The sequence below is a fragment of the Rhea pennata genome, chromosome 1 (assembly GCF_028389875.1).
Source record: "Rhea pennata isolate bPtePen1 chromosome 1, bPtePen1.pri, whole genome shotgun sequence".
NCBI lineage: Eukaryota > Metazoa > Chordata > Aves > Rheiformes > Rheidae > Rhea > Rhea pennata.
In genome coordinates this window covers 197,458,057-197,470,080 of record NC_084663.1, presented here as the reverse complement: position 1 = coordinate 197,470,080, position 12,024 = coordinate 197,458,057, and the positions used below count along the sequence as shown (strand labels likewise).

The window sequence follows — 12,024 nt, the reverse complement described above, 5'->3', positions numbered from 1 at the left end:
AGTTTAGTTATGCTTGGGGGTGAGATGGTTTGGGTTTGTTATTTCAAAAGACTGAATAAATAATATGGTTTCTTCTTTCTTTGCTGTTACAGATTCTGCTGACATCTGGTTCTTTTCTTAGAAGTGCGTGTTGCTTCTGGATCCATCCGGACCAGCCTTGTCTCAAATATAAATCTGAAGTAGCTTAGCTACTACTTTCTTAATTGCCTTATTAATGAATCTCTGTTACAGAATTCCATGTAGTGAATACCCCTGCCTTTCTACTTACAGAAAACCTCTACCACCTTCTCCTTTACTTTTCAGTTTGAACAAAGGTTTACTGTGTTTCTGTCCCAGAATAATCTTTTTTCTAGAAGCCTTCTTCATTTTTTTCATCTTAATTCTGACTGTAAAGTGTTACTGTACAGTGTTACCAGAGAAAAGTGTGCCTGGACGGGGAAGTATATGGAGATCTCTTAGACCATGTGAATTGAATTGCAACAGCATTTCCTCCAACTGCAAGGCAAGTAGCCTTTGGGCTACTGCATAGCTATGTTTCATAGTTGTAGCAAACTCCTGCTCTCTAGGATCCTCTCTTGATCCTTTCAGTAAGATACAAAGGAAGAGGAGGACTCCTCCTAAAGATGGTTGCTGATAATTGCAAGAATAAAAATTACTCAGAAACTTCCCAAATTAAATTTCTCTTATTTCCGGGAATCTAGATTTTCTTGCAACAGTGCTTCTACTTCTGGAATACATCCAAGTCTTCTGTTTGGTCTTGCATCCTGATAGCTGTTTCTGTAGCTAGCAACACAATTCAACACTGACCTAGTACAAAAGATGAAGATTTGAAAGATAACACAGAACGAACACTTGCAAGAAATTGCAGATACCAGATCACATGGAGTGTTTGATTAAAAGTCTTTTTTTAGTTGTCTATCATGAAGTAGATCTAATTTCTAAGATTAAGGCTCTAATGGGATATACAAACAAGTCGTGAAAGAACGAATGATTCTAGCATTGAACAGGAAAAGTACAGAAGAATGTTGAAGACTTCACAGTACTTCAGACTGTACTTTGGAAGAGGCCAAATACAAATGGGATCTGGCTAGATGTAGGCATCTCAATGCAGATTGTAGATGGAGGAGAGTGAGGGAAAGGGGTAGTCAGACTGCATCAGCCTTCCTTTTAAAGGGTATTGTGCCCTTATTCTCTAGAAATTTTGCCTCTGGAGTAACAATTTTTTGTGTTTAGCAATCTAATTGATGCAATTTTCCGTACTAATTTAATAGCGGTTTTCATTTAATATTTCTCTTAAAAATGCAGTCCTTGTTTATGTTTGTAGGTCATTGTAGAAACTCTTAGGGATAGGCTGAATATTGAAGTTCTTGAGTTTGCTAGAAGCACTGTATAGTAGGAAAATGTTCACTGTTTTTTCATGTAAAGTAGTTTGAGATCATTCCATCTCTAAAGGAAGCTTAAAACTGAAACTTGAACCTGAAGCTAGTTTAAAATTTGTAGATTTTTGTCTATAATCATTTTTGCCTACCAGTCAAGTATCGTGTAAGTTGCAAGATGAAGCCAGTACTTCATCTGGGATGCAATAAGCCCTTGCAATAGTAAAGACTGGAGGCTGACTACCTAGAAAGCAGCTTTGGAGATGATGACCAGCGTGTCCTGGTGGACAACAAATCTGAACAGCTGTTAAGTGTGCTATTGTAGCAAAGACGATTAATTGGGCTGTATTAGCAAGAGTGTAGCCGGCAGGTCAAAGGAAGTAATTTCTCCCCTTCTGAGGTTGCACTTGGAGCACAGTCCAGTTTGGGGCTTCCCAGGACAAGAAAGACAGTGACGTACTGAAACAAGTCCAGCGGCAGGCTACCAAGATGATGAGAGGGCTGGAACATGTGGTTTAGGAGGAGAAGCTGAATGAGCTGTGGGGGGGAGATCAGCTATCTAATGGAAGGTATAGAGAGGACAAAGTCAGAATCTTCTCTCATCCTTCTACTGTGTACGTCAGAGGCAACAGACACAAGTCGGAACACAGGGAAACTTGGATACAAGGGAAAGGGCTTTGCTCCCCGTCCGTGACACCCCCCCGCCGTGAGGGTTGGCAGATACACAAAGGGGTTCCCCCACAGTGGGCATGTCTATCCTTGGGGATGCTCAAAATTTGACAGGAGAAAGCAGCCAGCTCTGAAACTCTTGTTGAGCAGGAGGTTGCACTTGACCTCTGGAGGTCTCTTTCTGTCTTAAGTGATTTTGCGATGATATACCTCTGAAATGAGCAATGAAGCAGTGATGTTTAAAATCAGAGTCAAGAACTTCTATTGTATTTGTTTCCCTATTTACTTAAGACAATAATACAGATTTCAGAGTCCCTTGTTCCCTTTATCTCTGTACAAATGAAGTTTTTAGTCCCCCTGACTATAAAATATCAACAGCATTCACACAGCTTCACATTTTTCTTCCTTTTTTTCTGAATGTTCCCTTTTCACTCAGGGTGATAAAATATTCAAGTTCAATTGAAAAAAGAAATAAGGTTCTTTAGTAAGAAAATGAAAAAAGCTGTACCCATTCAGATGAGGAATTGTGAACTACTGGAATGTATATAGGTGGACATGCAGGGAAAAGTAAGAACAGGACTTAAGTATCCTCTTAGATTCTGGCTATTTAGAATTCAGGGAATCTCTTAAACCTTGTGTAGTGGCCCTGTTCCTCTGCAAATCTCTCTTCCTAGTGCTTGTCCAGTCTTTCCCTGAACACCTGCGTAGTGTTTCTATCCATGGCATTCTTTGGTAGGAAGTTCTCCTGACCTACTATTTGTTATGTGAAGAACCACCTCTTGTTGCTTATTCTGAGCTCTTTTCTGTTGATCTTTGCATGATTTTCCCCTAGTTGCCCTAGTTAAGAGTCGATGAACAGTTGATCCACGTTGTCCCTCATTATACCATTTTTGGTTCTGTAGACCTGTCATGTGCACTGAAGTTGTCTTGTTTCCAGGCCAAATGCCCTTTCCTCATGTGAAAGCTCTTCCTGCCCATGTATTATTGTAATTGTCCTTAGTGTTGTTGATTCTTCTGTTTATTCCAGCTTCAAGAATATTCCTAGAGAAGACACTCAAATGTTAATTTTCACTGTGGGTTTATAATTAATACTGAAGATTCTTAGAGATGAAAGATACAATCTATTATGGTGAATGTAAGAGTAGAAAATTACCTGGGAACCTTGAGAAGAGATACTCTCATCCTGAATTTGTATGCTTTAGAACAAGAGAAAATTCTTGATTTGTGTGATGGCTGAATCTGTAAACATACAGAATGGTGCAGTAAAGGATCTCTGTTGATATTGTCGGTTGCAGGGGGAAACCCTTGTATTAGACTACTTCAAAAGTTTGGGAAATGCTGACAAGAGTAATAAAAATGCAGAAGCAGTCCAGGTTGAAGGAGGTGTTTAAAAGTCTTTGGAAGGAATGAATTTGTGTGAAGAGCATTGGAATTTTTTCCTTTTTAAAAATTTTTTCCTTCACCGGTGACCCACTTTCTTCACCTCTGTAGTGTTGTGTGTTTAAACTGCTGATAATTTAAACATTTTTGCATTATCTGTTAAACTTATGTTTCTACCCACAGAATCTTCTACATCCTTGATAGGGTTTTTTTTGGAAGCTCATGTTTCTCATAGTGTAGGTATAGTTTATGGCTGTATGAAAACTTAATGTGTATATATAAATATATATATATATATATATATAATCACTGTCCTTTCTAATGGAATACTTTACTAGCAAATTGTTACTTCAGATCTAGGTTTGGTAGGTTATTACTAGATATGATGAAAGATTTTTTTGGTTGCATTTAAGTATAATAGATCTAGCATGAAATTAGTGAACAACTCCAGTATTGTAAGTATGTATGAAATTCAGAGGTAGTGGCTGTGCTGCTGCATTGTACTTGGAGAGCATAATCCATCTTCAACAGTTAAATGAGATGTAGAGAGCTTAACAAAAGCTGTTTCTCCTTTTGAAGTTACTTGTCCAAACAAAACATCCTTGGACTCAAGGAGTCTTTTCTAACTATACTCTAGTCAGCTTACTATAAATTAATTTATAATACCTACGCTTTTGTCTTACCACCTCTTGAAGTCATCATGACTTCGGTTTGCTTTTTTCTTTCAGACCCGGAACTCCTGTATGTTTTTTTTTCTGATTATTCTCATGAACAGTGTTTGTTAAGCTGTTGTCAGCATATTTGCATCAGTGCTTCTAGGTTTATTTTTTCCTTTGTTCTTGAAGTACCAAGGCTATTTGTGTGTTCAGTTTTTTTGATGGCCATCGTTCATGGAGCTTGTTCCAAGAAGTCGAGCCCTGCATAAATTGTGACCTCCTATATTATCACTGATAGTATAGCTTAAAGTATTCTTAATGTCCTGCTTTTGCCCTCTCAGCATATTGGAGGAGATGAAGACATGTTGTCAGAATAGCTAAAACTCATAAAACAGTACAATTGCTACATTTTGTTCTTAGTACTTAGTTGTGAGTTTTGTCAGTACTGTGGCTGATTAGGAGGGTTTTCAGGTTTGAGATAATGTTTCTAAAAGCATATATAAAACATTGGAGCTTATTTGGACCCTGGAGTTCTGTAATATATTGTTCTGCAGATGGGAACTTGATATCTTGGCCCAGTCTTCTCTTTTTTTGGAGGAAATCCACAGCAAAGAGTTGATCAAAGCAGCATGTGCAAATTGTGAAGTTGAAATTGCTGTAGTATCTTGAAATTTTGCAGAGCTCTGCAAGACGATGCACTCAATTAGTAGCAGAGGCACGTGTATTGGTATTTTTTATATCTATGTTGTTAACATAGGGAAGATGATCCATACTACGAAATCCTTAAGCTTCTTCACTGTCTGTCTTTAAGTGTAAACTGAGCTAATTCTCAAATGTAAGTTGCGCGAGAGAGGAAGACCCAGCAAACCCAAAGATGACCGCTGAGGCTTCTGTTACTTTGGACAAAGTGAAGCAGCTATGGAAGATGCTTTGCATTTCCTTCTCCCTCCATCCCTTGAGAGCAGGGTGGATGGGGGAGTAGTGCCAAAATCATTCCTGAACAGAAAGGGAGGAGAAATCTGAAGTGTCTTAACTATCAGTAGGGCATTTTCTAATGCCCAGTAAGCAGAAAGTTTGTCTGATATGACATACTCATCAGTATTCAAATGAAGAATTCACTGTGGTCACTCTCAAAACCGTTATACTCCTCCTGTGGGCAGAGAAGGCGGCGAGACAGGTTTTCTGCAACTTGCTAATGCTTTAGGCTGCATAAGATATTTACATATAGTGAAGTATGTAATTCATGGAACAAGTCAGAACTATTGATTTTTGAGTATTGACTCTGTCATTGGTATTTCTGCTTGGTACAACTTACTTGCATTTGTTCACTTCTGTGGAAAACTATTGATTGATCACTGTGTTGAAAGATGTCCGAACGGAGTCTGTTACCATCAAGCTTATGGAGTCACAATTTGTTACTGATCAGGTGAAGAGTGTAGGAACTCTACAATGTATTTCTCCAGTCTGGGAGACTGGAACTAAGAGAATTTAGAGAGGTTCTCCCAGTAGTGCTGTTGCAAATAACCTGCTACAACTAACAAACTTCACACTTGATAATATCAAGGATGTTATCATTTGGTAGAGAGTACAATTTTTTTTCATGTTTAGCACTGTTACCTGTTTTTCCTCTTCACTATCCCACACTCCTTTTTCTTGTCTTACAACAATTGTCTCAGCAAGGAGGTAGAAATCATTTTCAACCTGTCCAGCTCAGCAGAACTGGCTTTATACTCTTAACAGTGCACAGTTTGCAGATGGTAGGCTTTGGGTGTTTTTTTACTTTTTTTTTTTTTTTTTTTACCTGAAGTTCAGTTTCAAGCAGCTTCCCCTCAGGAGGAAGAGACCTAACCATAGCGCTCAATACTCTGAGAGGATGTTTGTAACATTTAGTTAATGTAGAAAATTGCTTATGAGGAAGAGAATTGCAGAAGTAAATAAGTAAGTTGTCCTCTGTGTTTGTTATACTATAATTTAAAACTAAAAGCCAAACATAGTTATAACTAATGCATTGTTTTGCTTTGTTTTGTGTTTTAGAAATATGGCAAATTAACATCTTGTACTGGCTGCAGAGCTCAGTGCAGGTTTTTTGACATGACTCAGTGCATAGGACCTAATGGATATATGGAGCCATACTGCTCAACTGCATGCATGAACACACACAAATCAAAATATGCAAAATCACAAAGTAAGTGAAAAGGATGATGGATTTTCATCACTGATGAGAGTAGACTTGATTTTTTTTAATGAAGTTTGAACACTGGGGGGAGGGTATTTTGCTTTAGAATGAATTTATACAGATATTTGGTACTTTATAGGCTTTTTTTTAAGTAGACATTAAAAAGAAAAAGATAATCTTATATTCAAGGCTAGTGAATAGACCCCTGCTGGGTCTTTTCCCTGCTGGCCTTCTACCTTGATTTTCAGAACAGTATTCAGCTGTTTTAAGGCATCTGGGGAGAAAATATTGAGGATATAGCATGCTTTGGTGTGTCACAAAATGATAGTGCCATTTTCTTCCATAGACTAATGTTCTCTTGTCTATGATCCACCGCACTACCGCATTTTATCTCTTCTCAAGCAATGTTTGATAAATTTTGTCTCTCAGAGAAGGAGAGAAATAGTTATAATGTATATAGATATTCTTCAGCTGTAACTTATAATCTGGGGGAAGGAATGGGTAAATATTTTAAAATATGTATTCTTCAGTATGGGAAAGACGCACTGAGTTCCCTAAATTGAGAGCATAATTGAAAATGCTCCAGTGAATTTGAGAGGAAGGAGGTGCTATTTCAAATTGAATACTGAGCTTTAATGGAAAAGTTCAGCAAAAATAACTGCAGTTTCTTTTGTGTGTGACTTCCGAAACTGTCTGGAAAAGACATTTTATTTTTTACATTGAAATGATGGGAAGAGCTGACCTATAATCCAGTATTTTTACACTACCATTTTGTGTTATATTTTGTTTGTAAACTACGTTTTTCTTTTAGGTATGGGAATTATTTGCCACTTTTGTAAACGAAACTCTTTACCTCAGTATCAAGCCACAATGCCTGATGGAAAACTGTACAACTTTTGCAGTTCCAGTTGTGTAGCTAAATTTCAGGTTAGCTGTTGTGTTAAATCTTTTCCTCCCTAAATATTTGTGTACCTGTGTTTGTGTTAAGTATGTGCGTATTTAACTAACTTACTCTTACATACATGTTTATGACTTAAGATTAACATAGCAGTTGCTGCTGGGTTATAAAAATTTCTTTGTTATCAGAGTACAATTTCATAATGATAGCTGCTATCTGAAACTTAGAATAATAACCAGCCCCTTTTTCCTTGATCTGTAAGAGAACGTAAAGCAGTATCAGTGCCCATCTTACTTTTCTCACTCTTACCTCTCTATAGAGATGAACATTGCTGTTTTGTATTGAAGCTCACCCAAATTTCAACTCTTGTGTATGAAAGACTTACACTAAACATGCGCTTTTATACAGAAAGAAAATTCTTGGGTTGAATATTGTACTAACGAAGGTTATAATTCTTGCTGTGTGTCATGGGGAGTAGTGACCATCTCTAAACTGGAAGGGTAGATCCTAAGCCAGTAGGATCTTTAGGGATAAAACTAACCATTTACATTGTATCTAGAAACCAAAGAGCTGCGGGCCTAATGATAATCACATGTTAACAGGCTGCTGTACTTTTTGAAAATGTCATGTTTTTAATATGACTTACAGCATATGTAAAGTACATTGTATTAGCTAATCTGTAGGTGATGAAAGTACATTTCAGAGAAATTGTTTTGCTTTCTTTATGTAAAAACAAACAATTTTCCAAATGTGTGCTGTTCAGTTGTTCAGAGCGGTTACCTGTGCAGGGTTTCCCATTTGTTGTTAACCTTTGCGTTTTTCTGAACTGGAAAGCAAATCAATTTCCTGATTGCTTCCTTAATACTCCCTGATGGGGCTTCCATCGTGAAGCCCCATTCTGTGCTTCCATTTTCACTAATTTAGTAGATTTGTGCTGGTACAGTCTGAATGAACCTAGTTAACAAAGTAAAGGTGTATTGTTATTATATAATGGCTTGCAAACTCAGCATCTTTTTCATCCTGCGTGATCCTACAGTTGATTGCTACCCCAAGAGCTCTGACAATGAAAACATTCCTCTTGTGGTTTGAGCGAAGAAAAGTCAGGCTAGAGAGTGACGATTGCAGTCTGGCCCTGCATGTGTTTGCGGATCAGTCAACATTTAGCAACGTTATTGAATGTAACTACTAGATCCGTTGAAGCCATTGTGGGTTACTGATCTTACTGAGATCTTGCTGATGCTCCTGTTGCAAATTCAGTGCTATCTGTAGGTCTGTCTCTTTATTTTGTAGTGGAATTTAATTAGAGCAGTCATATGGTCTGAGAGTTTTTGCAAGTCCAAGAAAGGTGATCGTTTGTTTATACTTAGCTCAACTGTCTGTAAAATTACAAACTCTTTATAGTTTTCAAATACTTACTAATTAGAAAAAGTTTTTTCACCATTCGAATAAAGTTGATTGTGTGGGAACAGCTTATTTGCTCCATTCGTTTAGTCTTGAGATGGAGAGTTCTACAATGTGACTTTGGACCCTAAGTGTTCCTTGGGGTTTTTGATACGTAAGTGATACATAAAGGAGTGAACCGAAATAGAAAAAAACAGTTTATTCCATTCAGTCAAGTTGCAATGCTTTTTGCAACAATGGAAAAATAATTATTATATTACTGCATATATTTTCATGGTTTTCTAATGCAAGTAACTTTGTTTTACCATTCTGGCATTATATTTACCCCTTTCAATGTGCATTTTTTTGTTGTTAGGAGTTACCCTTCTCATAAAAACATAACTGCTGTTCAAGACCTGTGCCTTCCTCCTGCAAAATGTTTAGTCTTTTTGAATTAGAAGTGAGTTGGAATGTTTAATTTCGTAGTTTTGATTAAAGTATTCTACGGCTGATTGTCATTTTAGCTCATGAATAACCTTTATTTCTAGCTAATTATTGCTTTAATATATGAAAATATTTGAAAGTTTTAGTTGAGCTGCTCATTGTGCAGGTTAGTTTTTTCTTGCATCCTCCTGCGTTAGGAGAACTTGCAGGTGCATTATTCTTGTCATGCAAGCAGGAAAATGGTCAGCCTGTTGTGACCGCTCTTGCATGCGTAGTTGGTAATGGAACAGTGCAGCTGTGTCTTGACTTCTTTCATGCTCCATATTGGAGAACATTGTTGCAATCAAAGACAAAGTTGTTCCAGGGTTGTGTTGTCTTCACGTGCAGTTTTGCTATTGATAATTTTACTGGCTCAGCTGAAGATCTTGCTTTGAACTTGTCTCTTAACGAAAAATAAAATTGCTAATTTTAATTTTTTTGAGCATTGGCTGTAGTTCAAGTGTCTTACGAAAGGTATCAGTAACATAAGTACAAGTTATCTTGCCTTAAACAAGGGCCTGTGCCTAGTTTTGGAAAACTAGTGCTAAAATTTTGATTTTCAGTTTTTGGATGTATCTGAAGAGTTGTGACGCCAGCATGTGTAAGGTTTGTAAGTAGGGGATTTTATAGCAGGTTACACACTGCAGTTGTTCAATACTATGATGTTTTGCGTTCTCTTTTGCTGTCATGGTGTCTAAGCATTCTTCCTTAAATTCCTTGCATCTCTCTCGCTTGCTTGCTCACTAATTCAAAAAAAATAGTATGCTGCAATGGGAAGCCTGGTGGAAGCATGGCATGCTTGTTGTGGAAATAACATTCCAAATCTGATCATAATGAAAATATTTGAGGCTTCCATGCTGATGTTGGAAGCTCTGTATGTGTAAAGGTAAGGAGAGTGTCTGCTTCCTTCCCCATTTAATTTAGTGCCCTAATTTTGCTTGTGGAACCAGTTGTAGTGGATGACTATGTCTGAATTTACTTAGAAGATTCTTCATGAGGTATTTGTTTCTGTTTTTCACATTAATAATAATTTAATTATTTCAAAGGTATTTTTTCTGAACTAGAAAAATACTGACTATGGTTTGACTACCTGTTAGACCTTCAACATATGTATTTGTATGCAGAAATATTTCCTCAATTTGACTGTGTTGCTGTGAGCAAGGGTAACCACTCTTTATCACTTACCCTGCAGTGATCGGTAATAGCGGGGGCAGGCTAGAAGCTGTGCTACTGAACAGGTCTCCTTAGAGGAGCCCTAGGCTGTGCCTGCCTACTGTTCAGCAGTAAGTTGACAGCTCAGAGCAGTTTCTGAGGTGGTCTCACTGAAGCCTGGAAAAGGCTTCATAGGCTTCCTGACGGTTTTAGCTGTGCTTGCTGCTTCCTGTGCTGCTCTTGTTCAGGGCAGGCTCAAGAAAAGCCAAAGGGAAACTTGACTGTTTTTGGATTGGATTGAAGATGTTCAGAAAGAACATAAATACGTAATTTTAAAGATATCTTTTATAACGCACAGGCATCAATAGAATCTTGCTGTTCACCGTGAAAGATTTTAATGAATTTATGCTCCTTTTGCTGCATTATACTTTGTGAGTAATAATGCTTCCAAATAATTCATAAAGATATTCTCCATTCTAACCATCTTATAATTTGGAGGGAAAAGAAGGATAGTAAAAATACTATGTGCATATTGTCTTGACTTACTAAAACACCATGGAGAAGTAATCCTTAATTATAAGCAGGATAATATGAACTTTAAGGAGGTACATGAAATCATGTTTAGATTTAACTGTTGATTTTTACAGCGTTTTTAGAACTATCAGTAATGCGAATTCAGTCCTTCAGTGATCTCTGTGGGAAAATATGTAATAGAGCTTTAATTTGTTCTTGTTTTGTTTTAAAAGCAACAATGCTTAATTCTACAGATAGACATTTTATCTACAGTTAGATGTGAGTATTATTTAAAAGAAATTTTGAACAGTCAAAAATCCATTCTTAAATCTTGCTTTTGCTGTTGTTCAGTTACCAGTCTGCTAGGGTAGACTGGGCTTGACTTTTTACTTTAACAAGCAGGTGGGAAAAGACATAAAAGAAACTAAAACTGCCATGCATCATAAAATAAAAAATGACATTTTTTTTTCCTTTTAATTTGTAGCCCACAGAATAGGGGGGTTTGGTCCCATATTTCATGGTAATTACAGACATTCAAAAGTAGTCACTGTTCAGTTTGAGAGCACTTGATACTTTCTTTCATAATCATTCCCCCCTCTGTACCTTGGATATTTTTGTACAATGTGTCACCTCTACTGGTTCTCTAACATCTCCTTCGTTCCTGAACCAAGGGTGAGAAGTATACACGCTTCTTCCTGGCACTTGATTTTTTTGCTTGCTTGTTTGTTTTCAACCACGTGCAACTTCTTCTGGGACCTTCATTGCACTTACATAATCCATATGGCAGCACATGTTGAGAACAGTGTTTGCTTTGTAAGGAAACCTGCCAGTGCAGAAATAGCACAAAGTGGACCTTGACCTCAGAATGCCTTTGTGGCTCTCATGTTAGTACAATTGTTCAGCTGCCTGGCTAGAGCAGCCAAAATGTAGTAAACCTCTTTCTACTGCATGGAGATTTGCTGAATATAGTGGGATGAATATGGCAATACTGTATGTGGGCATCAGACTCTTAAAGTTGTCCCAACGAACCATTGGGATAAAGGTGGCATTTTTTCTGATATTTACTGCATTTTGTTCTAAGGCCGTGTCTGTGATGGGAAGATGTGCATGACTACTTAAGATAGGTGCAAACTCTTGATGCAGAATTACTACATCTACATAAAATGGTATTGCCCTCACCACTGTCACTCAGCAATATCTGCTTATGTGGAGGTTTGCATCAGTCATCAGTCTTGCTGCACACTTACTTAGTATAGATGAAGACTTACTAACGTGAAAGTCTGAGGTAAAGTATCCTGTAACAGAAGTGTTTTTGCCTTTTCACTGGTACAATATGAAGAT

At 37.4% G+C, this 12,024-nt stretch overlaps 1 protein-coding gene across 10 annotated transcripts in view; it reads left to right on the top strand.

Moving 5' to 3' along the window:
* The window catches only part of ZMYM2 (zinc finger MYM-type containing 2), a 94,668-nt gene that overhangs the window by 42,435 nt on the left and 40,209 nt on the right, over window positions 1-12,024 (top strand). Inside the window, exons 6-7 of one of the 10 annotated variants that reach the window (XM_062567229.1) lie at window positions 6,116-6,266; window positions 7,069-7,184. The exons of the other annotated variants lie outside the window; for them this stretch is intronic. Of the exons in view, the coding sequence (XP_062423213.1) occupies window positions 6,116-6,266; window positions 7,069-7,184 (267 nt within the window). The remainder of the gene's footprint in view (window positions 1-6,115; window positions 6,267-7,068; window positions 7,185-12,024) is intronic. 10 annotated transcript variants of the gene reach the window in all.